The following is a 27,389-nucleotide window of genomic DNA, read 5'->3' as shown; positions in this document are numbered from 1 at the left end:
CAAGTCCAGTAGCATCCTAAACTGGGAGCCAGTTTGGTGCAGTGTTAAGACTGTGGACTCTTATCTGGGAGAACCGAGTTTGATTCCCCACTCCTCCTCTTGCATCTCCTGGAATGGCCTTGGGTCAGCCAGAGCTCTCTTATCTGGGAGAACCGGGTTGGATTCCCCACTCCTCCGCTTGCACCTGCTGGAATGGCCTTGGGTCAGCCATAGCTCTCTTATCTGGGAGAACCGGGTTGGATTCCCCACTCCTCCACTCGCAGCTGCTGGAATGGCCTCGGGTCAGCCAGAGCTCTCGCAGAGGTTGTCCTTAAAAGGGCAGCTGCTGTAAGAGCTCTCTCAGCCCCACCTACCTCACAGGGTGGCTGTCGTGGGGAGGTAAAGGAGATTGTGACCGCTCTGAGATTCAGTGTATAGGGCGGGATATAAATCTAATATCTTCTTCTTCCTCCCCCACAACAAGCACCCTGTGAGGTAGGCAAAGCTGAGAGAGCTCTCCCAGAAGCTGCCCTTTCAAGGAGAAGAAGATCACAGATTTATACTCTGCCCTTCTCTCTGAATCAGAGTCTCAGAGCGGCTCACAATCTCTTTCTCCCACAACAGACACCCTGTGAGGTGAGTGGGGCTGAGAAAGCTCTGACAGAACCTGCCCTTTCAAGGACATCTCTGTGAGAACTGTGACGGACCCAAGGTCACTCCGGCAGCTGCATATGGAGGAGTGGGGAATCAAACTCGGTTCTCCCCGATAAGAGTCCGCACACTTCACTGCTACACCAAACTGTGCATAACTTTCCTAATGAGTGTTTTGTGAAGAGGAATGCAATTTAAAAAATGGCAAAGTTAGAAATGCTTTAGGCGGACATCTGTTGGTACGAAAACCTTCCAGGGCCCTCGACGGGCAGAACCTTTTCCCTCCAGGATGGGCCTCTTCCAGTGAAGGCCCATCCGTTGCTAATGGAGTCTCTGGCAAGGCGCATTGGCGAACACTTTCTCTTGGCAGGCGCTTACCTTGAAAAATGAGCTCTCCCGAGCGTGGCTCTTGTTGCTACAAACGAACGCTTCCCATTGATTAGTGCATGGCTTGTAAGTGTCTAATTTATCAATCAGCCCGGCACGGCGGGAGTGTGTGTAAACCAAGATTTCAAAAATTATGTCATCTGTCAATTGACTCGGGAATGTTAATGCCAAGCAGGCCAAGCACAGCGGGCCCTTGCTCGGAGAAGGGAAGGAAGGGGGAAGAAGTTCAACCACTTTCCGCCGGAGGTCTTCCCATATCAGGTGGCCTAAAGCCAATGTTCACCTGAAGGGTAGCTAGAGTTGCCAGTTCCGAGGTGGGAGGAGAAATCCAAAGCGTAAAGCTTTCCGTGAATAACCAGCCTCTGGACTCCAAAGACAAAATGAATAGAGAATAAAGACAAAAGCATATATTAGTTCGTAATAGACCGTACAATTAGTCCAGAAATGAACAAGGTCGTACTGGAGCCCTTGTTTCGCACAAGCTTCGTCGAGCTTCTTACAGCGTTTTCAAAACCTGGGCAAGAATAGCGCCTTCTGGTGTTGTAATAAGATGGCGTTCTTCCCCAGGTTTTGAAAACGTTGTAAGAAGCTCGACGAAGCTTGTGCGAAACAAGGGCTCCGGTACGACCTTGTTCTTTTCTGGATTGCTGGCTGCATATATTAAGAGGCATTGTTCAATTTCGTTATTATTTCACCTGGATTCTCCTGGATGAACTCCGCATTGATTTGCTTCAAATATTGGACTGATTCCCTGTGACTATGTTCCTTGTCTGCATAGAGGACTAATGGTATGGTCTGTTATGAACTAATATACGCTTTTGTATTTATTCTCCATTTAAACAATTTTATTAATAACATATGGTAACAATGTCTGTTTATATCATTACTATCCCTAACCCATATGATGTTTTCCAATCCCCCCTCCCTCCGTTACTAGACTCCCGCTGAAGTTATATACTTGAGTTCACTTATAAAGGTACCCTTAACCAATCAAAGTTCAATTTCTCCCTTTTCTCATGCTCAGTATTAAAAAATTGTCCAATGTCCTTTTTGTATTTATTCTCTATTTGTTTTGTCTTTGGAGCCCGGAGGCTGGTTTTCACTGAAAGCTTTATGCTTCGGATTTCTCTGCCTATTTTGCCGTGATTCTCTGTGGGTTGCACAATTCCCAGGTGGGGGCAGGGGATCCCCCAGTTTGGAGGCCCTTCCCCATTTTGGGGTCATCAGAAAGCGGGGGGGTATCTGCTGGGCACTCCATTAAGCTCTACGGAGACCGATTCCTATAGGGTATAGTGGATAATTGATCCGCGGTTATCTGGGGCCTTGGGGGGGTTGTTTTTTGAGGTAGAGACACCAAATTTTCAGCACAGCATCTGGGGCCTCTCCTGAAAACACCCCCCAAGTTTCAAACATATTGAACCAGGGGGTCCAATTCCGTGAGCCCCCAAAGAAGGTGCTCCTATCCTCCGTTATTTCCAATGGAGGTAAAGCATTTAAAAGGCGGCCGGTCCCTATAAATGTGAGGGCCGGAACTCCCTTCAGAGTTCAGTCATACTTGTCACACCCTTGCTGCTGGCTTCACCTTCAAAGTCTCCTGGCCCCACCCCCAAAGTCCCCAGGTATTTCTTGGATTGGACTTGGCAATCGTAAGAGTATCGGACATTGGAACTTGGAATGTAGAGCATAGTTCTTCCATGAACACCTGTGAAGCTTCTGCATATGGAATCATACTCTTGGTCTTTGGTCAGTGTTGTCGGTTCGGAGGGTCAGCTGCCCTCCAGGGACTCAGGTGATCAGCCGCCCAGGAGAAAAATTAACTATATGAGAAAACCACCGGAAACAATGTGACCTCCACTTAAACCGTGTGTGAGTATATTTCATGCACACTGAATAGAACAAAAAGTACGGAACGCGGAGTGTACAATACATGAAATACCCCCGCAAAGTCTTTCCGCAGCCTGATAAACGGCTTCTTCAAGTAGACACAGAGGAGGGCAAAAACTTTGCCTCTCAGCGTTCAACTCCAAACGGTGCGGAGGAAGTAAGAAGGAACCGCTTATTGCAGGGCTCCTTGCGGTTTCGATAGTAAGCACTTCATCAGCCTCCTTCTCACGACGTTGTACGGAGCCTTAGCTTGATTCACTAGTAGTAGTGCTGTTATTGTTGTTATCCTTATCATCCTCAGCGCCAACATCATAATGTACAGCAATCTATTCCAATGGCTCACGCTCACATACTTATACACTGCTTTTCTTCACCGATGTGCCGTAGTAGCAGCAGCAGCAGTAGTGCTACAGCTGGTAGTGATAGTAGTACTGGTGCTGTCTTTGTGATTTATTTTATGATGGGAATCGGTTTCATTGGCACTAGCTCACCTATTAGAATATTTATATACCGCCTTCTCCTCTAAAGTGCATTAGCAGTGGTGGTGGTGATGGTGTTAGTAGTATTGCTATTTCCTTCTTGGAATCTGTTCCCTTGGCACTAGCTCACATAATAGAGTATTTATATAGTAATAATGCTGCGTAGTAGTAGTAGTGCTGTTATTGTTGTTATCCTTATCATCCTCAGCGCCAACATCATAATGTACAGCCATCTATTCCAATGGCTCACACTCGCATACTTATACACTGCTTTTCTTCACCGATGTGCAGTAGTAGCAGTAGCAGTAGTGCTACAGCTGGTAGTGATAGTAGTACTGGTGCTGTCTTTGTGATTTATTTTATGATGGGAATCTCTTTCATTGGCACTAGCTCACCTACTAGAATATTTATATACCGCCTTCTTCTCTAAAGTGCATTAGTAGGGGTGGTGGTGTTAGTAGTATTGCTATTTCCTTCTTGGAATCTGTTCCCTTGGCACTAGCTCACATAATAGAGTATTTATATACTAATAATGCTGCGTAGTAGTAGTGGTGGTGGTGGTGGTGTTATTGTTGTTATCCTTATCATCCTCACCGCCAACATCTATTTCAATGGCTCAAGCTCACATACCTATACACTGCTTTTCTTCACCAATGTGCCGTAGTAGCAGCAGCAGTCGTAGTGCTACAGCTGGTAGTGATAGTAGTACTGGTGCTGTCCTTGTGATTTATTTTATGATCGGAATCTCTTTCATTGGCACTAGCTCACCTATTAGAATATTTATATACCGCCTTCTCCTCTAAAGTGCATTAGCAGTGGTGGTGGTGGTGGTGTTAGTAGTATTGCTATTTCCTTCTTGGAATCCGTTCCCTTGGCACTAGCTTACATAATAGAGTATTTATATACTAATAATGCTGCATAGTAGTATTAGTGGTGGTGGTGCTATTGTTGTTATCCTTATCATCCTCACCACCAACATCCTAATGTATAGCAATCTATTCCAATGGCTCGCGCTCGCATACACTGCTTTTCTTCACCAATGTGCAATTGTAGCCGTAGCAGCAGTAGTGCTACAGCTATTAGTGGATAGTAGCACTAGTGCTGCCCTTGTGGTTTCTTTTATGATTGGACTCTCTTTCGTTGGCACTAGCTCACCTATTAGTATAGTCATATACCGCCTTCTCATCTAAACTGCATTAGCAGCCGTAGCGGCGGCGTTAATAGTATCGTCATTTTCTTCTTGGAATCCGTTCCCTTGGCCCTAGCTCACATTATAGAGTATTTATATACTCATAATGCTGCGTAGTAGTATTAGTGGTTGTGGTGCTATTGTTGTTATCCTTATCATCCTCACCGCCAACATCATAATGTACAGCAGTCTATTTCAATGGCTCACGCTCGCATACTTATACACTGCTTTTCTTCACCAATGTGCAATTGTAGCCGTAGCAGCAGCAGTGCTCCAGCTGGTAGCGATAGTCGTACTAGGGCTGCCCTTGTGGTTTCTTTTTATGATTGGACTCTCTTTCACTGGCACTAGCTCACCTATTAGTATAGTCATATACCGCCTTCTCATCTAAAGTGCATCAGCAGCCGTAGTGGCGGCGTTAATAGTATCGTTATTTTCTTCTTGGGATCTGTTCCCTGGGCGCCAGCTCACGTCTTCCGCCGAGCGATGGAGTGCTGCGAACTCCTTGAGCAGTGAAGTATCTCTGGAGACGTCTTCATTTCAGATTCAGGGGACAACCCCCCCCCCTCCTTGGAGAACCGTGGAGGGAGTCACCCGCTACCCCCCTCCCTGCCGCCACGAGGCCCGGCTTCTGTGTTTGACTCAAAGCAGTGACCCCTGTGAACCTGTCCTGCTGCGTGAGTCTGCGGGTGTAATCTACGAGCCAGGCTAGGCAGGGCCCGCTCGGCTCCAGCCCTTTGATTTACAGGAAAGCCTGGCTTTGACCTAATTTTGCATCCCAGTAGGGCATCTGGCGTTACAAAAAGGGTCAGTGGGTGATCCCAGACTTGGATTACAAGCTTTGCCAAGAACAGGCTTTCTCCGGCTTCCTGCGGGCCTCCTCTCCGATTCTTTGCAAGGGATGAAATTAGGACGAGATGCAAGTCGGGTCGGGGGAGGTATTTAAGGGAATCCATCCTCCCTTCGTTGCTGCGAGAAACGCGTTGCAGAAACCGACCTTTCTTTTCTCCTAAAAGAAGATAGAAGAAGAAGATATTGCATTTATACCCCGCCCTCCACTCCGAAGAGTCTCAGAGCGGCTCACAATCTCCTTGACCTTCCTCCCCCACAACAGACACCCTGTGAGGTGGGTGGGGCTGGAGAGGGCTCTCACAGCAGCTGCCCTTTCAAGGACAACCTCTGCCAGAGCTCTGGCTGACCCAAGGCCATTCCAGCAGGTGCAAGTGGAGAAGTGGGGAATCAAACTCGGTTCTCCCAGATAAGAGTCCGCACACTTAACCACTACACCAAACTGGCTCTCCTAAAAACTAAAAACCACTACACCAAACTGGCTCTCCTAAAAGCTCAAGGAGGTTAGTTTTTTCAAGTGCCACCGGTCTTGCGAGGTTGCCAGCCTCTAGGTAAGGTCTGGAGATCTCCTGGAACTGCAGCTGACCCCCAGATTATAGAGATCAGTTCCCCTAGAGCTGGGGCTGCCAAACTTGCTAAATGCGAGAGTCACCCAGAATAAACGTCAGATGTTTGAGAACTGTAAGGCATGAACAAATATTGCACACACGTCTTTATTAAAACTCTTAATACTTTCTTTGCACAGAAAGATAAAATAATATGTATGCACTTACAACATGACCAATGCTAGAAGGATATTTAAAAAAAAAAACAGAGCTGGGAATAACAGTCCCTATAAGACCAGCAAAGGGAAAGGTTAGGGGATAATTTTTGGCATCAGTGGGAGAAGGAAACACACACCTACCCTATGAATCACTGGCCACTGTTTGTATCATTATGCGTCTCTCTTTGCCTTGACACCAAGGTTAGTAAACACAGCTCCTACAAGAGCTATAAAACTAAGGGGAACCCTGCACTGCCCTCTTTAATTCCATCCCTCCATCCAGTGGCTTCCTTGGCCCTTGCACCCTCTTTCCCTGCTCTAGGTCTCAGAGCGACCTCTGTGGTGGAGGAGACGAACTTGCAAGCCTGCCTATTTCCCCCTCCTTCCCCACTTCACACACAGTGGGGATAGTTGCCTACCTATGGGTCAGTGCTCAGAGACTGACAGCAGTCCCAGAGGTGCCCCTGATGTAGCCAGTCCTCCAAGAGCTTACATTTCCTGGAGATTTGGGAGTGGAGCCTGGGGAGGGTAGGTTTGGGTAGCAGGGACTTCAGTGGGATAGAACGCCATACCCACCTTCCAAAGCAGCCATTTTGTCCAGGAGAACACACCTTTGGAATCTGGAGGTCAGCTGTCATTCCAGGAGATCCCCAGCCCCAGCCTGGAGGATATAGCAACCAAAAAGAGTAAGGTGAAAAAAGCCCGAAGGGCATCCACGTCAAGCCAGCCTCCAATACAGAAATTCAGTGTTTCATGTAGCAATACATAAGTGGAAAAAATACAATGTTCTACAACAGGGGTGGCCAATGGTAGCTCTCCAGATGTTTTTTGCCTACAACTCCCATCAGCCCCAGCCATCAGCCATGCTGGCTGGGGCCGATGGGAGTTGTAGGCAAAAAACATCTGGAGAGCTAACGTTGGCCACCCCTGTTCTACAAAGTGCAATAGGGAACCACACCCGAATGAACCACTCATGTACTTAAGAACATAAGAGAAGCCATGTTGGATTAGGTCAATGGCCCATCCAGTCCAACACTCTGACCCAACATGGCTTCTCTTCTGTTCTTATGTGACAGAGTGTTGGACTGGATGCGCTACTGGCCTGATCAAACATGGCTTCTCTTATGTTCTTATGTGACACAGTGTTGGACTGGATGGGCCACTGGCCAGATCCAACATGGCTTCTCTTATGTTCTAATGTGACACAGAGTGTCAGACTGGATTGGCCTGATCTAACATGGCTTCTCTTATGTGACACAGAGTGTCGGACTGGATGGGCCATTGGCCTGATCCAACATGGCTTCTCTTCTGTTCTTATGTGACACAGAGTGTTGGACTGGATGGGGCATTGGCCTGATCCATCATGGCTTCTCTTCTGTTCTTATGTGACACAGAGTGTCGGACTGGATGGGCCATTGGCTTGATCCAACATGGCTTCTCTTCTGTTCTTATGTGACACAGAGTGTCGGACTGGATGGGCCATTGACCTGATCCATCATGGCTTTTCTTATGTTCTTATGGATCCCCTGGTCCAATCTTTTTGAAACTTGGGAGGTGTTCTGAAGAGAAGCACCGGATGCTATGCGGCCAATTTCGTGTCTCTATCTCAAGAATCAGCCCCTCCCCACTAGATACCCATGAATTTTCCATTATACTTTATGGAAATTGGTCTTCATAGGGAATAATGCCCAGCAGTGCCCCCTGCTTTCTGATGACCCCTGAAGCAGGAGGAGGGCTTCCAAACCGGGGGATCCCCTGCCCGCACCTGGGGATTGGCAGCCCTATTTGCAGACTGACCTCACGCCGTACAATTCGCTAAGAGCATCGGCGCCGCCTCCGACGGAAGACGCACGCCGAAGTTTTATCATCCGTTGATTGGCCGTTCGCGGACATTCGACAAATTAGAGAGGGCCATCGAACGTGGACGGAGGGAGAATAGGGCGAAGACAGTGCGTCACCTGCCACGACTCCCTCCTTCCCCCAGCCTGCCTCGCCTCCCCCGCTTGCCCCGATCGATAGAGCTACATCCCGTTGAGCAAATCAGCGGAATGGCTGGAATAGATCGCCCCTGGAACAGCCTTGGTGTTTGGTCGGATGCAGGCGAGCTGCTTTTCCCTTTCGCCTGGGAATGGAACAGCTGCCAGGGAGAGTTACTCTCTGTCCTTGGGGGAACATTCCATTCGTAAACTAGGGAGAGGAACGGAGGATTGGGAAAGCAGTAAGGCGTCAGGGAGGTCTCCGCAGTCGTAACGCTGCGACCGGCTTGCTCTTGGATTGATGGGCTGAGCGGCGGAGCCAGCAGCTCCTAGAGCAGGGGTGTCGAACTCGTTTGTTATGAGGGCCGGATCTCACATAAATGAGACCTTGTCGGGCCGGGCCACGTGTGTCGTAAAATGTAATGCCACGCAGCGGGGATATAAAGGACACAGACAAGAACAATCGTCAGTAAGTTGCAAACCCTACTTTTGATCCATCAGTGGCTATTAGCCGCGGCATATTGTTGGAACTCTCTGTCTGGGGCAAGTGATGCTCTGTATTCTTGGTGCTTGGGAGGGGCAACAGTGGGAGGGCTGCTAGTGTCTTGGCCCCACTGATGGAACTCCTGATGGCAGCTGTTTTGGGGGTTTTTGGGCCACTGTGTGACACAGAGGGTTGGACTGGATGGGCCTTTAGCCTCATCCAACATGGCTTCTCTTGTGTTCTTATCTGTCTCAGGCAGTGATTCTCTGTATTCTTGGTGCTTGGGAGGGGCAACAGTGTGAGGGCTTCTAGTGTCTTGGCCCCACTGATGGACCTCCTGATGGCACCTGGTTTTTTTGGCCACTGTGTGACACAGAGTGTTGGACTGGATGGGCCATTGGCCTGATCCAACATGGCTTCTCTTATGTTCTTATTGGCATTCATTACAGAAATCTCATAGTCAATGCTTTGAGCCTAAGACCCAGGAGAAAACATGAAATGGCTGGGTATTGCAAGCTTTTGTACATAAGTTGCTTCGCGTGCTGGTCAGCCGATGGAGAAAATAGAGGTTTTGCTCTGTAGCTCCTGTGTGATTGAGCAAGCCTGGCAAAGCAAGCTGTGAGGCAGAAGGAAGCAAGAGAGAGAGAAGGAAGCAGATGACAGATCATGGGCTTGATAGGAGCCCTCTGGGGGCTTGATCCGGCCCTTGGACCACACGTTTGACACCCAGACAAAATAAGAGGGGGTGTTCCAGGAATAAAATCATAGAATCATAGAGTTGGAAGAGAAAAATGGAATGGGGAAATAACACCAATGATGATTCTTTGGGAATTTTCCCTGATCTCTATGATAAAGACCATAAAGTGATGTCATTTCCATCACCTATCCACCCAGAAGTGATGCCACATCCTCCATGCCACTCTAGGAAACTCTCCCACTCTATAGTAAAGACCAAAGAGATAGGGGGAATTCCTAGACTGTTGCCTGGCAGTGTGGCGGTATGTTTTCCGGCAATTTCAAGGCAGGATTCCAGTATCCCGCTGGCATCTGCCAGCCCCCAGATGGCAGCCCAGCTCCTTATATCGTAGAACCATGCCATTGTTAATGAAATGGATCTCTGGGATCCAACCCCTCATCATTGCCATCACTATCATCTTGGCAGACTTTTTACGGGGTGGTTTGCCCTTGCCTTCCCCAGTCACCTACACTTCCCCCCCCCCCAGCAAACTGGGAACTCATTTGACTGACCTCGGAAGGATGGAAGGCTGAGTCAACCTTGAGTCAGCTGCCTGAACCCAGCTTCTGCCGGGATCGAACTTTCATGGCGAACTTTGTATGGGGTGGTTTGCCCTTGCCTTCCCCAGTCATCGACACTTCCCCCCCCCCACCTCAACAATCTGGATACTCACTTATCGACCTCGGAAGGCGGAGTCAACCTTGACCCGGATACCTGAACCCAGCTTCCGTCAGGATCGAACTCAGATCGTGAGCAGAGCTTGGACTGCAGCACTGCAGCTTTACCACTCTGCGCCACGGGGCTCTTCTCGAAATGGAAATTACCAGTCCATAAATATAGAGCTTGAGCTTGAACTACAGTAGTGCAGTTTACCACTCTGTGCCACGGGGCTCCTACCTTTGGATGTACGCAGGGCTTTTATTTGGATTAGGTATTCCAATACAAAAAAAGCCAGTTTGGTGTAGTGGGTAAGTGTGCGGACTCTTATCTGGGAGAACCGGGTTTGATTCCCCACTCCTCCACTTGCAGCTGCTGGGATGGCCTTGGGTCAGCCAGAGCTCTGTTATCTGGGAGAACCAGGTTTGATTCCCCCCTCCTCCACTTGCACCTGCTGGAATGGCCTTGGGTCAGCCAGAGCTCTCTTATCTGGGAGAACCGGGTTTGCTTCCCCACTCCTCCACTTGCAGCTGCTGGAATGGCCTTGGGTCAGCCATAGCTCTCTTATCTGGGAGAACCGGGTTTGATTACCCACTCCTCCACTTGCACCTGTTGGAATGGCCTTGGGTCAGCCAGAGCTCTCTTATCTGGGAGAACTGGGTTTGATTCCCCCCTCCTCCACTTGCAGCTGCTGGAATGGCCTTGGGTCAGCCAGAGCTCTCTTATCTGGGACAACCGGGTTTGATTCCCCCCTCCTCCACTTGCAGCTGCTGGAACGGCCTCGGGTCAGCCAGAGCTCTCTTATCTGGGACAACCGGGTTTGATTCCCCACTCCTCCACTCGCAGCTGCTGGAATGGCCTTGGGTCAGCCAGAGCTACCGCAGGGGTTGTCCTTGAAAGAGCAGCTGCTGGGATAGCCCTCTCAGCCCCACCCACCTCACAGGGTGTTTGTTGTGGGAGGAGATTGGGCTGCCAATCCTCAGGTGGGATCAAACAGGAAACCACAGTGTACAGATTGGGTAAACAGAAAGAAAACGCTGTGAAATTGACGAGCTTTGAAACAAATGCACATGTGCATTTGTTTTAAAACTTGTTAATTTCACAGTGTTTTCTTTCTCGTTTACCCCTATCCCCAGGTGGGGGCAGGGGATCTCCCGGTTTGGAGGCCCTCCCCCCGCTTCAGGGTCATCAGATAGCTGGGGGAGAGGAGGGAAATGTTTTCTGGACACTACATTATTCCCTATGAAGACCAATTCCCATAGAGTATAATAGAGAATTGATCCGTGGGTATCTGGAGCTCTGTGAGGGCTGTTTTTTGAGGTAGAGCCACCAATGTTTCACCATTGCATCCAATGCCTCTCTCCAAAATACCCTCCAAGTTTCAAAAGGATTGGACTAGGGGTTCCGATTCTTTGAGCCCCCAAAAAGGTGCCCCTATCCTTCAGTATTCCAAATGGAGGGAAGGCATTTAAACGATGTGCCGTCTCTTTAAACGTGATGACCGGAACTCCCTTGGGAGTTCAATTATGCTTGTCACAACCTTGTTCCTGGCTCCACCCCCAAAGTCTCCTGGCTCACCCCCAAGGTTCCCAGATATTTCTTGAATCGGACCTGGCAACCCTAGGGGGAGAAGATATAGGGCAGGGGTGGCCAACAGTAGCTCTCCAGATTTTTTTTTTGCCTACACCTCCTATCAGCCCCAGGCATTGGCCATGCTGGCTGGGGCTGATGGGAGTTATAGGCAAAAAGCATCTGGAGAGCTACCGTTGGCCACCCCTGATATAGGAGATTGGAAGCCGCTCTGAGTCTCTGATTCAGAGAGAAGGGCAAGGTATAACTCTGCAATTCTTCTTCTTCTTTGCATATGAGGCGACACACCCCTGATGCAGCCAGTTCTCCAAGAACTTACAGGGCTCTTCGTACAGGGCCTACTGAGAGCTCCAGGAGGATTGGCTGCATCAGGGGGGTGGGGCCTAATAGGCAAAGGAGGTCCTGCTAGAATTCCTTACAGGGCTTTTCGTACAGGGCCTGGTGAGAGCTCCAGGAGGATTGGCTGCATGAGGGGTGTGTGGCCTAATAGGCAAAGGAGGTCCTGCTGGAATTCCTTACAGGGCTCTTTGTACAGGGCCTGCTGAGAGCTCCAGGAGGATTGGCTGCATCAGGGGTGTGTGGCCTAATAGGCAAAGGAGGTCCTGCTGGAATTCCTTACAGGTGCTCTTCGTACAGGGCCTGCTGTAAGCTCCAGGAGGATTGGCTGCATCAGGGGTGTGTGGCCTAATAGGCAAAAGGAGGTCCTGCTAGAATTCCTTACAGGGCTCTTCGTACAGGGCCTGCTGAAAGCTCCAGGAGGATTGGCTGCATCAGGGGTGTGTGGCCTCATATGCAAAGGAGGTCGTGCTACAAAAAAAGCCCTGGATGTAAGTTAGGTAAGGTTCCCTGCAAAAAGGGCATGGCCATAACAGCACACAGATTTTGGAGTGTCCTTCCAAGGGCAGCCTCTCCGCTCCCCTTCTTGTGACTGTTTCCACGGCTGCTGAGAATGGTCTTTTTTAAAAAAAACGTGATTTGGAAGTTTCAGCCCCGATTGGAGCTGACAGCAGTTTGAGCTGACGACCCGTTTCTCGGCTGATGACTAATTTTGTTCTGCTGACTAGTTCACATTCCCCTGATGCTTTCATTGCTAGTTGGGGTTTCACTGTTCTGTAGTGTTTTAAGGCGCCCAGTGCATCAATAAAAGCTCGCACATGTTTTGTGAGCCTGTGCCCATTTCTTTAGAAGCGTGACCAAGCGGACTCTGGTACCCAGAAGCTGGGGTTGCCACCCACCAGGTGGGGCCTGGAGAACTCTTGAAATTACAAATGAAAGCCAGACAACAGAGATCAGTTGCCCTGGAGGAAATGGCTGCTTTGCGGGGAGGGCTCTTACAATGTTGTTTGCGGGAGAGTGTCTGTCTGTCCGTCACTCTCTCTCTCTCTCTCTCTCTCAGTTTGGTGTAGCGGTGAAGTGTGTGGACTCTTATCCGGGAGAACCAGATTTGATCTCCCACTTCTCCACTCGCAGCTGCTGGAATGGCCTTGGGTCAGCCAGAGCTCTCTTATCTGGGAGAACCAGGTTTGATTCCCCATTCCTCCACTTGCACCTGCTGGAATGGCCTTGGGTCAGCCAGAGCTCTGGCAGAGGTTGTCCTTGAAAAGGCAGCTGCTGGGAGAGCCCTCTCAGCCCCACCCACCTCACATGGTGTCTGTTGTGGGGGAAGAAGATATAGGAGATTGTAAGGTGCTCTGAGTCTCTGATTCAGAGAGAAGGGCGGGGTATAAATCTGCAGTCTTCTTCTCTGTCCCTCTCTCTCTCTCTCTCTGTCTCTCAGTTTGGTGTAGCGGTGAAGTGTGTGGACTCTTATCCGGGAGAACTAGATTTGATCCCCCACTTCTCCACTTGCACCTGCTGGAATGGCCTTGGGTCAGCCAGAGCTCTGGCAGAGGTTGCCCTTGAAAAGGCAGCTGCTGGGAGAGCCCTCTCAGTCCCACCCACCACACAGGGTGTCTGCTGTGGGGGGAGAAGATGTAGGAGATTGTAAGCTGCTCTGAGTCTCTGATTCAGAGAGAAGGGCAGGGCATAAATCTAAAGTCTTCTTCTTCTCTCTCTCTCTCTGTGTACACACACACACACACACACACACACACACTTACATATGTATAACCCTTTCTTTCTCCCTAATGTATGCAACCCTTTCTTTCTCCCTAACATGGTTTACATCATTCTCCTTTCCTCCATTTCTGTCTTCACAAGAGCCCTGTGGGGTGGCTTAGGTGGAGACAGTGTGACTAGCACAAGGTCACCCAGCTCACTTCCGTGGCACGGATGGAGATTAGGCGTCAAAGAGCCACATGTGGCTCCCGAGCTGCAGTCTGGTCACCCCTGATACAGACCCTGTTGTTCCAAGGTGGGGGAAGAATTGCAGCCTGCAGCTTCAAGCAGCCTGCCTTCTGAAACAGTGGCCTCCCTACAGGTTCGGCTGGGCCAGCCCTGCGAAAGATCTCCCGGCCGCACGGAAAGGGAGAGGGAGGCACTTTGCATCTTTCGAGATTAATAGTATTGTTTGCTCATTAAAGAGATCAATCCGGGCCAGGCCCTGCCTGGAACGCTCCATCACCGAGCATCTGTTTGCTACCAGGAAAGGATATTAATTGTCTTGCTACTTCGGCGGCCGTAAATACGACTGCCAGGCCCAGATAATGTTCGAACAAACAAACAAAACAGCTGCCAAGAGGGTCCCCCCGATGGTTGACCTTTGCCGAGCACCGGGGTAGCGGTTTTTCTAATAGCAACCTGTCTGGCGGAATAAAAATGAATGGCAAAAAGCTCCGGGGAGGTGGAATTAATATTGTCGCGTCGGGATCCTTCAGGGCTGCCAGATTGGCGCAGAGGCGGGAGGTGGAAAAGACCGGCCAGTTGGCGTGTGAGAGACTAAGGGCTGGAGGGGGAACAAACACCTTTCCTTTTGTGTGTGTGTGTGGGGGGGGGGGGATGGTTCGCTCATAATATCCAGAGCCTCGTCGTTTTGGCATCCTCGTGGGCTCTGACACGTGAAAGTTCGTGCTAGAACGAATGTTTGTTGGGCTTTATGGTGCTCCTGAAATTCGGGTTCGTTTGGCCGGGAGAGCCTAACACGGCTATCCGCCTCAAGTGGCAGGCTAGTTTGAGGACACAGAGTGGCCCGCACGATCTCCTTTGGTCCAAGTCAGTTTGGTGTAGTGGTTAAGTGGGCGGACCCTCATCTGGGAGAACCGGGTTTGATTCCCCACTCCTCCACTTGCAGCTGCTGGAATGGCCTTGGGTCAGCCAGAGCTCTCTTATCTTGAAGAACCGGGTTTGATTCCCCACTCCTCCACTTGCAGCTGCTGGAATGGCCTTGGGTCAGCCAGAGCTCTCTTATCTGGGAGAACCGGGTTTGATTCCGCACTCCTCCACTTGCAGCTGCTGGAATGGCCTTGGGTCAGCCAGAGCTCTCTTATCTGGGAGAACCGGGTTTGATTCCCCACTCCTCCACTTGCAGCTGCTGGAATGGCCTTGGGCAGCCAGAGCTCTCTTATCTGGGAGAACTGGGTTTGATTCCCCCACTCCTCCACTTGCAGCTGCTGGAATGGCCTTGGGTCAGCCAGAACTCTCTTATTTGGGAGAACCGGGTTTGATTCCCCACTCCTCCACTTGCAGCTGCTGGAATGGCCTTGGGTCAGCCATAGCTCTCGCAGAGCTGTCTTTCAAAGGGCAGCTTCTGGGAGAGCTCTCTCATCCCCACCCACCTCACAGGGTGTAGGGGAATGAGATAAAGGAGATTGTAAGCTGCTCTGAGAGTCTGAGATTCAGAACGGAGGGCGGGATATAAATCTTGATCTTCAAGTCAAGGTGTGTTGCATATGTAAATTAGTTATGCAAATGTATTGTGTTAATGAGTTTCGGCACCTCTTTTTCTACAAAATGACCCCTGGTGAGATCCCTCCCTTCCCCAAACTCTGCCTTTCCCAGGCTCTGCCTCCGAAATCCCTGTGAATTTCACAACCCCGAGTTGGCAACCGTACGGGTGGGGCCCGGAAACCTCACATGAGTAGGACGGCACCCCAAACAGAGGATGTGTCTACATGGGATGGTAGCAGACCAAGATCATATACAAGCTCCCACACCTGGAAAGCAAGGGGGGGAATTTCTAATAAGAAAGTAGCAGGAAGGAGGGAAATCTCTCCCCTAGGTTGTTTCCCCCACCAGGGCTAGTTTCCTGTCTGGCACACTTAGTGGAAGGAGCATAGTCGGGGTAGGGGGGCTATAGGGGAGATGTAGCGGGAATGAGAAGGACTTGATGCATCTCCCACTCCTTTCTTCTCTCCTTGAAATTTCTTTGACCCTCCCATTTTTTGTGTGCAAATCTGCAGTTGAAGCTAGAGTTGTTGTATGTCATGGAGCAGAGGTCCATCAGTGGGTATTAGCCACAGCATATTGTTGGAACTGTCTGGGGCTGTTATGCTCTGTATTCTTGGTCTTTGGGAGGGACAACAGTGTAAGGACTTCTGGTGTCTTGGCTCCACTGGTGGACCTCCTGATGGCATCTGAGTTTTTTGGCCACTGTGTGACACAGAGTGTTGGACTGGATGAGCCATTGGCCTGATCCAACATGGCTTCTCTTATGTTCTTATTGGCATTCATTACCGGAATCTCACAGTCAATGCTTTGAGCCTAAGACCCAGGGGAAAACATGAAATGGCTGGGTATTGCAAGCTTTTGTACATAAGTTGCTTCGCATGCTGGTCAGCCGATGGAGAAAACAGAGGTTTTGCTCTGTAGCTCCTGTGCGAATGAGCAAGCCTGGCCAAGCAAGCTGTAATGCAGAAGGAAGCAAGAGAGAGAGAAGGAAGCAGATGACAGATCATGGGCTTAATAGGACTGTTGGACTGGATGGGCCATTGGCCTGATCCAACATGGCTTCTCTTATGTTCTTATGCACAATCCAAGGTTGCTCTAAAATGCTCAATGGCTTGCTAAAATACAGGGAACTGAGTCCAAAACATTGAAGACTGCCAACCTTTGGAGATGGTCCTGTCCTCCATTTAGGTTATTCACCTTCTGTTCTCCTCTTTTGCCATTGTAGATTCGAGTGGACGGTCCTATCAAAGGAGCCCTGCAGTACGAGGTTGTCCAGGTGGCGGATTCTGGTCCAATACTGCGGGATATGGCGTTCTCCGTGGATCATGAGCACCTGTATATCATGACCAAGAAACAGGTAAGCTAAATTTTATTTGTAAATAAGAGAAGTATGAAGTTGTCAAGAACCAAGTTCATGGGGAAGAGTGTCTTCAGGTTGGCGAATTTCCGATGGTGTTTTCGATTGTCATCTGGGATTCATCCACTCGCAAGCTCTGGGAGGCGGAGTCCGACACTGAGGAATTCAACAGGTGTTTCTGTGTTCGGGAAATTGCCCGGGCATGTTGTCTGAGCAATGTAATATCCACAAATCACAGCAGGAGATCGCACCAACCCTCCGAGTTGATACGGCAGAACGTACGATCTGTGAAATCCACCTTGGTAGCCAAAACAGAGGATTGTTGATGGATGATATTACTTTTAAAGGGAAAAGATATGATTCTGTGGCAACGGCGTGGGAAGGACATCATGCTGATATTAATTTCAGCATTTGTCAATCCGGTACATAGCAAACAGAATCTCCCCGCCCTGCCAATGTGATTAGATTCGCTATACTGCTACAAGCTTTACGTTAATCAGGGGTGGAATTCTAGCAGGAGTCCTTTGCCTGTTAGGCCACACCCTCTGATGTAGTCATTCCTCCAACATTGACACGGCTCTTTTTTGTAAGTTCTTGGTGGATTGCCTACATCAGTGGGTGTGGCCTATATGCAAATGAGTTCCTGCTACAAAAAAGCCCTGGGACTTAGGCAAAAGGATAGTCAGGCAAAACCCCTTGTCCCTACTATTGTGCTTTATGTTTCATTTGGTTCTGCCATGGTATGAATCTTTTCTGTTGGCCGTGTGAACACACCAGGGCGTTTTGACTCATAAAATCTTGTATCTGAAACCGTGTTGATCTCTTAAGATGCTTCTGGACTCTTGAGTCCTTTCAACTTGTATCTGATGAAGGGAGCTTTGACTCTTGAGAGCGGATACCCCAGAAATCTTGCTAAAGGTGGTACCACGTTCAAATCTCGTGCTTCTACTGCAGTCTAACGCATCTGTCCTCCTAGCAGCATTAGGAGGTTGCAAAACTGCGTGGCTCAGTGGCAGAGCATCTGCTTGGCATGCAGAAGGTCTCAGGTTCAATCCCTGTCATCTTCAGTGAAAACAGCTAGGCAGGAGATTGCGGGAAAGACCTCTGCCTGAGACCTGGGAGAGCTGCTGCCATCTGAGTAGACAATACTGGCTTTGATGGATCGAGGGTCTGATTCAGCATGAGGCAGCTTCATGTTTTCATTATGGGCATCCTTAAAACCAAGTTTTCTCTGAATTAATCTCATTTATTTCAGAAGAATTTACTTCAGAAACGCATACTGAAGATCACAATGAACTTTTGTGCTGGGAGGGGGGAGCAATAGGGGGTAGGTTTCTAGTGTCCTGACCCCCCCCCCCTGCTGGGCCTCCTGGTGGCACCTGGTTTTGTTTTGGCCCACTGTGTGACAGAGTGTTGGAGTGGATGGATCATTGGCCTGATCCAACATGGCTTCTCTTCTGTTCTTGTGACACAGAGTGTTGGACTGGATGGGCCACTGGCCTGATCCAACATGGCTTCTGTTATGTTCTTATGTGACACAGAGTGTTGGACTGGATGGACCACTGGCCTGATCCAACATGGCTTCTCTTGTGTTCTTATGTGACACAGAGAGTTGGACTGGAGGGGCCATTGGCGTGATCCAACATGGCTTCTCTTATGTTCTTATGTGACACAGAGAGTTGGACTGGATGGACCACTGGCCTGATCCAACATGGCTTCTCTTGTGTTCTTATGTGACACAGAGTGTTAGACTGGATGGGCCATTGGCGTGATCCAACATGGCTTCTGTTATGTTCTTATGTGACACAGAGTGTTGGACTGAATGGGCCACTGGCCTGATCCAACATGGCTTCTCTTATGTTCTTATGTGACACAGAGAGTTGGACTGGATGGACCACTGGCCTGATCCAACATGGCTTCTCTTATGTTCTTATGTGACACAGAGTGTTGGACTGGATGGACCACTGGCCTGATCCAACATGGCTTCTCATGTTCTCATGTTCTTAATTGGTGTCTTCAGAATGCTTTGACCTGGACATAATGTCTGAATAAAAGCAATGGTTTATTTGAGCAATTCAGTCATATACATACATACTTGGAAGTCTGTGTCACTCTGTTCAGTATGGCTTCTTGCCAGATACACATGTACTTAAGAACGGATCGGTCCCCTTATTCCAGTGTTCAGACAGGGCTTATTTTGGAGCAGGAACTCCTTTGCATATTAAGCCACACCCCTCTTACGCAGCCAATCCTCCAAGAGCTTAGTTCAGGGCCTGCTGTAAACTCCAGGAGGATAGGGTACATCAGGGGGGTGCAGCCGAATATGCAAAGGAGTTCCTGCTACCAAAAAAAAAGCCCTGCGATCCAGAGCAGCTAAAGAAGTCACCTCTTTTTCTCATTCTTGAAGAACTGAGTGATATACAGTGCCAGATTAAACCCTGCGGAGGCCCCTAGGCTGTCGAAACCTTTGGGGCCCCCACGCAAATTATGTCAGAGGCTGAGCACCCACCCCACTGCTCGCAGCCCCCACTGCAGCCTGCAGGCCCCTTCCCAAAAGCCCTTTTGACAAAGCTGCAGGGGAGAGGCAGAGAGAGGTAAACTTGGCGACAACGCCGGCAGCAGCCTCACCAGGCAAGTCGGACAAAGAGCGGCTCACTTGTTGGCTGCTTGTGCAGGCTGGGAGGGCTGCAAGCAGGGGGTAACTGGAGGGGTGAAGCCAGCCTGGGACCCCTAAAAGCATGGAGGCCCATCGGCCAGTGCCTAGTTGGCCTAACTGTTAATCCAGCTCTGGTGATATATCTTTAAAAAAAATGTGTCTCTCCCCACCTCTTCCTCCCTCCCATTCCATCCGGGACTCAGGCGAAGGGGAAAGGGGGGCACAGAGGAAGGATATTTAAGAAGCCGATGATTGCACAGGAATTCTGGAAGCTTGATAATCCGGGGCTTCGTTAAACATCTGTCTCCTCTCATTCCACCGGCTGCCAGGTTCCCCCTTGCCCGAGACCTCCCATTTTCCAGGTCACTTCCAAGCTCGAGGGTTTGTTAGCCGGACCTGTTCCCACCCTCCCGTTTACCGTTCACCTGATTTGGGGTGGGATGGGGGTGGGGGGGTGGAGAGAGAGAAACTCTTTCTCATTTGAATTCCATCAGGGGGATCTCGGCCGTGTGCGGAAAATGCATTAGTGAGCAGGGCCCGAGGGAAACGCCGGACAGAGGCAGGGAAGTAATCACATGTTCTCCCCGCATCTGTGAATGCTAAGAGGAAGAGGCAAGGCTAAGTAGGCATTGCAACAGATGCAAAGTTTTTGATCAGGGGTCCTGAACGAAAAAGGGCAGAAGTTACACAGTGGGGTGAGACTGTCTGTACTGCCTGGAGCTTTCAATAGACCCCGTACTAACAGCTTTGGAAGCTCTTGGAGGATTGGCTACATCAGAGGGGTGTGGCCTAATATGCAAAGGAGTTCCTGCTACAAAAAAGCCCTGCACAGTAGTATCTTTACTGAAGCATCTTTCTGGAGCGTTTTGCTACAGTACAGTTCTAATGGCATGCATTTAGAATGTGACATCAAGTCGTAACCAACGTACGGTGGTGACCCCAGCAGGGGGATTTTGAGACAGGGGAGAAGCAGAGGTGGTTTGCTGTTGCCTTCCTCTGCAGAGTCTTCCTTGGAGGTCTCCTTTCCATATGCCCACACTGCTTCACTTCCAAGATCTGATGAGATTGGCCAGACTTGCTTAATTTAAGAGCCACACAGAGTAGAGATCAGATGTTTGAGAGCTGGAAGACAGGAAGGGAGGGAGGGAAGGAAGGAAGGAAGACAAGGAAGGAAGGAGGGAAGGAAGGAAGGAAGGAAGGAAGGAAGGAAGGAAGGAAGGAAGGAAGGAAGGAAGGAAGGAAGGAAGGAAGACAAGGAAGGAGGGAGGGAGGGAAGGAAGGAAGACAAGGAAGGAAGGAAGACAAGGAAGGAAGACAAGGAAGGAAGGAAGGAAGACAAGGAAGGAAGACAAGGAAGGAAGGAAGGAAGACAAGGAAGGAAGGAAGGGAGAGAGGGAGGGAGAGAGAGAGAGAGAGAGGCAAATAGGTGGAGGAGAGAGAAGATAAAAAAAGCAACTTTAACTTTAAATGTGCTTGGCAGAGTGACTTAAAGAGACAAATGCCTTCTCCAAGCCAGCCGATGGGGCATTGAGGGCTTCGAGAGCCACACAATATGTGTGAAAAAGCCACATGTGGCTCCTGAGCTGAGTTTAGTCACCCTTGGGCTAGTCTGTGTTGTCTTCCCTCCCGCAGTCCAAATTACCTGTGTAAAAAATCCCCAAACCCTACTCTGATCCAGCAAGCCAGTTCTCATATTTCTTTATTCCAATCACTCCCGCCTTTCCTGCAGCCAATGTTTGTGCCAAGAGAAGGGGGATCATGTGACATGTCCAGAAGTTTGTAGTCAACTGGAGAGAAAGACCTTTACTCACTCACTCCATTCGTTCGTTCGTTCGTTCGTTCGTTCGTTCGTTCATTCATTCATTCATTCATTCATTCATTCATTCATTCATTCACATACTTGCATTATTTATAGTCCCACTTTCTCATTTGGACTCATGGTGGATTACACAGGGTTTGTGCCGTCAACACCTTTAGGGACCGTTCTCTCCCCACATGTTCCGCAGAAGTTACTTCTATCTGGATCTCAAAATCTATTAGTAATCCCTGGGCCGAAGGAGGCCAAATTAAAGACCTCTAGAGGAAGGGCCTTCTCGATTGCAGCCTCCTCCTGGTGGAATCAATTACCAGAGAGCCAGTTTGGTGTAGTGGTTAAGTGTGCGGACTCTTATGTGGGAGAACCGGGTTTAATTCCTCACTCCTCCACTTGACCTGCTGAATGGCCTTGGGTCAGCCATAGCTCTGGCAGAGGTTGTCCTTGAAAGGGCAGCTGCTGTGAGAGCCCTCTCCAGCCCCACCCTCCTCACAGGGTGTCTGTTGTGGGGGAGGAAGGTAAAGGAGATTGTGAGCCGCTCTGAGACTCTTCGGAGTGGAGGGCGGGATATAAATCCAATATCTTCATCTACCTCACAGGGTGTCTGTTGTGGGGGAGGAAGGTAAAGGAGATTGTGAGCCGCTCTGAGACTCTTCGGAGTGGAGGGCGGGATATAAATCCAATATCTTCTTCTTCTTCTTCAGAGGAAGTAAAGGCCTTGCGGAATCTTGTCCAGTTCCGCAAGGCCTGTAAGACCGCTCTCTTCTGGTTGGCTTTCGACTGACGTTGAGCTTGTGTCGTAGGGAAACTGAGGAAATACCATCGCCGCTGAAAACTGAAACATAACATCAAAGAGATTAGCACCAATTGTTTTAATTATTGATGGTGTGACTGTTTTAATTGAATGTGTAATTTATAATATGTATTGTTTTTAACTGTTTGTTGTGGTTTTATGTTGTGAGCCGGCCTGAGCCTGCTTCGGCGGGGAAGGCAGGATATAAATCCAATCTAAATAAATAAATAAATAAATAAAACAAGATGGGACATTCTTAAACAACGAAATAGGTATTTGGGTTACAGAACAAACCAGAAGTCTAAAAAGCAGAACTGAAGCAAAGCATAAGTGTGGACATGACGCATTCAGTGATGCGCAGTTATGCAACGGGATCCAACCCACCGCCCCCCATAATTTGTCAAAGGAACTTTGTGAAGCCTTTTTAGATGCGGTGGCTAAAAAGACAAATACAATTTTGGGCTGTATCAACAGAAGTCTAGTGTCCAGATCATGTGATGTGATGGTATCGCTTTACTCTGCTCTGGTAAGACCTCACCTGGAGTATTGCGTTCAGTTTTGGGCACCACATTTTAAGAAGGATATAGACAAGCTGGAACCGATCCAGAGGAGGGCGACGAAGATGGTGAGGGGTCTGGAGACCAAGTCCTATGAAGAAAGGTTGAAGAAGCTGGGCATGTTTAGCCTGGAGAGGAGGCGGCTGAGAGGTGATACGATCACCATCTTCAAGTTCTTGAAGGGCTGTCCTATAGAGGAGGGTGTGGAATTGTTTTCTGCGGCCCCGGAAGGTAGGACTAGAACCAATGGGTTGAAACTAAATCCTTGAAGGGCTGTCATGTGGAGGATGGTGTGGAATTGTTTTCTGTGGCCCCAGAAGGTAGGACCAGAACCACTGGGTTGAAATTAAATCAGAAGAGTTTCCGGCTCAACATGAGGAAGAACTTCCTGACTGTTAGAGCGGTTCCTCAGTGGAACAGACTTCCTCAGGAGGGGGTGGGCTCTCCTTCCTTGGAAGTTTTTCAACAGAGGCTAGATGGCCATTTGACAGCAATGAAGATCCTGTGAATTTAGGGGGAGGTGTTTATGAGTTTCCTGCACTGTGCAGGGGGTTGGACTAGATGACCCTGGAGGTCCCTTCCAACTCTATGATTCTGTGATTCTAGCCAGTTTTCGGGTGCCTCAACTCTCCCTTTCAGGGATCTGTCATGGGCTCTTTTTTGGGGGGGAGGGCAGCCATTTTCTTTTGTCATTCCTTCCCCCCTCCCCCGTTGCCCTCTTCTTACTGGAAGGATATTGGCAGCCCCGATTCTCTCTTTTTTTTGCTTGCCTCAGACCATTAACTTCCCGGCTGGTCATTATGAACCGTCTTGGCAGTGACTGATTGCTGGGAGGCTTTCTCGCTTAGGAAAATGTGGAACTGATTGCTTGCTTGACCCCATTTGACCCCTGGAATTTGGAGTTCAACCTGGGCTTGAGGAATAATAAACTCATATAATTAGCAGAGAAAACCGCTTGTGATGGAGGGGCGGGGGAAGGGTGTAATTGATTGGAAACAGCAGCCGGTCTGAAGTGGGGCTGCTGTGGTGACCGGTGGAGGGTGGCCGGTTTTCTTGGGAACAGTCTGATGTCTGTGGTTTCCTGGCCTTTAAATACTAGGGACAAAATTGAAATTTCGCTTCATGCAAAATTAAGGACAAATTTGGAAGTTCTTCCACAGGATAAATATAAGAGGGAACTGAAACTCAAACTTACAAGAAAACTAACTCTTTCTTTCTTTCTTTCTTTCTTTCTTTCTTTCTTTCTTTCTTTCTTTCTTTCTTTCTTTCTTTCTTTCTTTCTTTCTTTCTTTCTTTCTTTCTTCTTCCTTCCTTCCTTCCTTCCTTCCTTCCTTCCTTCCCCCCTATTTTTGTTTCTTTCTCTGCTTCCGCTTCACCCTCCCCCTTCCTCTCTATTCCTTTCTTTTTTTTCAATTTTAAATAAATTTATTAATATTAATATAACAATAACAATCCAACACATACAACTATTACAATATCTATAACTTTAGCCATCCCATTATGATTACAATATTATGTAGAGAGACTTAATAGAATACAAAGTCTATATATTTTTCTGGCAATTGACATGAAACATTTTGTTGTTCTTGTACAAACTTAAAGAAATGATACCATTTTTCCACAAACGTGTTATTGTCTTTTCCGCTTTCTAAAACTTCTGATTGCCAAATTGTGTTTGCTATCTTATCCATTGCTATTATGTCCCAGACCTTCAGGAACCATTGTCTTTTTGTAGGCATTACCTTTGACTTCCAGTGATGCGCTATTAAAATTTTAGCTGCTAATATAAGGAGAGATGTCAAGTCTGCTTTATGTCTTGGCATCTCTTCCCTTCTCCATAAATTTAATAGAATTGATTCTGGGGAGAACTCTATTCCTTTCTTCTCCCCTCCCTCCCCCATCTATTTCCTTCCTTCCTTCCCTCCCTCCTTCCTTCCTTCCTTTTTGAGAAATTCCCATGCATCCTTTTTAAATGACAGTAGGGACTTCTCACGTGGGGTGGTTGTTTGGGATCATTTCTCCTTAATATGAGATGCACACAACCAAGAGAGAAATGGCACAGTTCACACATCCCCCTTTGAGCCATAAAGGGAATTCATACACACACACTACCCTTGTGGGAAGGGCTGCCACTCAGTGAAAGAGCCTTTGCTTTGTGGGCAGAAGGTGCCAGGTTCAATCCCCACCAGGAAATAGGTGATGTTCACATCAAGACCTCTCTACCTGTTACCCTGGAGAGCTGCTGCCAGTCTGAGTAGACAATACTGAATTTGATGGACTGCTTTGGTGTAAGGCAGGTTCATATGTATTCACAATCTTGGTGTTTGAAGGATAACAGTGGGACAACTTCTGTAGTTCTGGACCTGTTGTTGGACCTCCTGATGGCAGTTTGGTTTTGGCCACTGTGTGACACAGAGTGTTGGACTGGATGGGCCATTGGCCTGATCCAACATGGCTTCTCTTATGCTTGGGGAAGTGATGCTTTGAATCCTTGGTGCTTGGGAGGCAACAGTGGGAGAGCTTCTGGAGTTCTGGCCCTGCTGGTGGACCTCCTGATGGCACCAGAGTTTTGGCCACTGTGTGACACAGAGTGTTGGGTTGGATGGGCCATTGGTTCGATCCAACATGACTTCTCTTATGTTCTTATGTCTGGGGCAGTGACACTCTGTATTCTTGGTGCCTGGGAGGACACAGCAGGAAGGCTTCTGGAGTTCCGGCCCCACTAGTGGACCTCCTATGATACCTGGGTTTGCTCCACAATTTGACACAGAGTATTAGACTGAATGGACTGTTGTCATGATCCAACATAGTTTCTCTTATGCTCTCTTATGTGTGGCTTGGGGCTACATAGGGTGGGGAAGGTGTGGCAACCTTCAATCTCCACTGCATTTTGCTAATCAAGACTGTCATGCAGTGGTTCAGCGATTGAACTGAGATCTCATTTGTCATTTAGGAGCGAAACAGCTTTTGGCGCATCTTCTGTTAACTGCTGTGGAATGCTGATGAAACGGCTGTGAGCAAAGGGTCAGCGATAGAGAGTTAGCAGTGTGGCATCTCTGAACTCTCTCTTTGGCCTGTGGGAAAACTTCACTGAGGCCCCAAGGACCACAGATGATGGTCTACCATTGATAAGGAAGCCTGTGGGAAGGCAAGAGGACAAGTAGATAATGCAGCTTGACTTCCACAAGCGTGTTCTAAATAAAAAGCTACAAGTTCATAGTGTTGGGAAGGAATACATTCATAAGAACATAAGAGAAGCCATGTTGGATCAGGCCAATGGCCCATCCAGTCAAACACTCTGTGTCACATAAGAACATAAGAGAAGCCATGTTGGATCAGGTCAATGGCCCATCCAGTCCAAAACTCTATGTCACATAAGAACATAAGAGAAGCCATGTTGGATCAGGTCAATGGCCCATCCAGTCCAACACTCTGTGTCACATAAGAACATAAGAGAAGCCATGTTGGATCAGGCCAATGGCCCATCCAGTCCAACACTCTGTGTCACATAAGAACATAAGAGAAGCCATGTTGGATCAGGTCAATGGCCCATCCAGTCCAACACTCTATGTCACATAAGAACATAAGAGAAGCCATGTTGGATCAGGCCAATGGCCCATCCAGTCCAACACTCTGTGTCACATAAGAACATAAGAGAAGCCATGTTGGATCAAGCCAATGGCCCATCCAGTCCAAAAAACCAAAAACAGGTGCCATCAGAAGGTCCATTAGTGAGGTCAGAACACTAGAAGCCCTCTCACTGTTGCTCCCCCTCCCAAGCATCAAGAATACAGAGCATCACTGCCCCAGACAGAGAGTTCCATCGATACCTGTGGCTAATAGCCACTGATGGACCTCTGCTCCAAATGTTTCTCCAATCCCCTCTTGAAGCCATCTTCCTTATCAATGGTAGACCATTGTTTGTGATCCTTGGGCCCTCAGTGAAGTTTTCCCACAGGCCAAAGAGAGATTTCAGAGATGCCGCACTTTAATTCTCTATCCCTGACCCTTTGCTCACAGCCATTTCCTCAGCAGAGCTGCCACCGCCTCCTCTGGCAGTGAATTCCATGTGTGAATCACCTTTTGGATGAAGAAGGACTCCTTCAATCTGTTCATGTTAGACCTTGTGCTATTTTCCTCCCAATCTCGCAGTTGCGGCACCGCCATCACGATGATTGGCTGCTGGAAATGACCAGCGATTGGGCTTCCAATATGTAACGCTCTCTATAACACCTCCTTCACTCTGCCGCGCAGTACTTCTAGAGGGGTCTTGTGGAAGGCGGTGGCGGCGGCAGCTGCTCGAGAGCCGACGACTCCATTATCCTAATGTGTCGGAAAATGGACCTGCAAACTGATGAAGTGCTATTCGGATAATGGAGTGATTGAGATAATAGAATCAGAATGGTCTTCGAAGAGAGGATGGGAGATGTCCTGTTCTGTCTCGCTGGGGCATCTCTGGAGGATTTATTTCCCCACGTCCGCATTAGCAGCGGCAGGACCTCAGAGAGTTGTGGAAGAGGCCGCACTGTGATGCAGGGCTTTTTTTTGTAGAAAGAACTCCTTTGCATATTAGGCCACACCCCCTGGATGTAGCCAATCCTCAAAGAGCTTACAATAGGCCCTGTACTAATAGCTCTGTAAGCTCTTGGAGGATTGGCTACATCAGGGGTGTGTGGCCTAATAGGCAAAGGAGGTCCTGCTAGAATTCCTCACAGGGCTCTTCGTACAAGGCCTACTGAGAGCTCCAGGAGGATTGGCTACATC

General features: G+C 48.8%; 1 protein-coding gene across 1 annotated transcript in view; it reads left to right on the top strand.

Moving 5' to 3' along the window:
- PLXNA4 (plexin A4) overlaps positions 1-27,389 on the top strand; it is a 930,623-nt gene that overhangs the window by 397,182 nt on the left and 506,052 nt on the right. Inside the window, exon 3 of the mRNA XM_060246008.1 lies at positions 16,675-16,806. Within this exon, the coding sequence (XP_060101991.1) occupies positions 16,675-16,806 (132 nt within the window). The remainder of the gene's footprint in view (positions 1-16,674; positions 16,807-27,389) is intronic.

The sequence above is a fragment of the Heteronotia binoei genome, chromosome 8 (genome assembly GCF_032191835.1).
Source record: "Heteronotia binoei isolate CCM8104 ecotype False Entrance Well chromosome 8, APGP_CSIRO_Hbin_v1, whole genome shotgun sequence".
NCBI classification, from domain to species: Eukaryota; Metazoa; Chordata; class Lepidosauria; order Squamata; family Gekkonidae; genus Heteronotia; species Heteronotia binoei.
The sequence above is the reverse complement of the archived record's forward strand: the minus strand, read 5'-3'. Positions and strand labels throughout refer to the sequence as shown.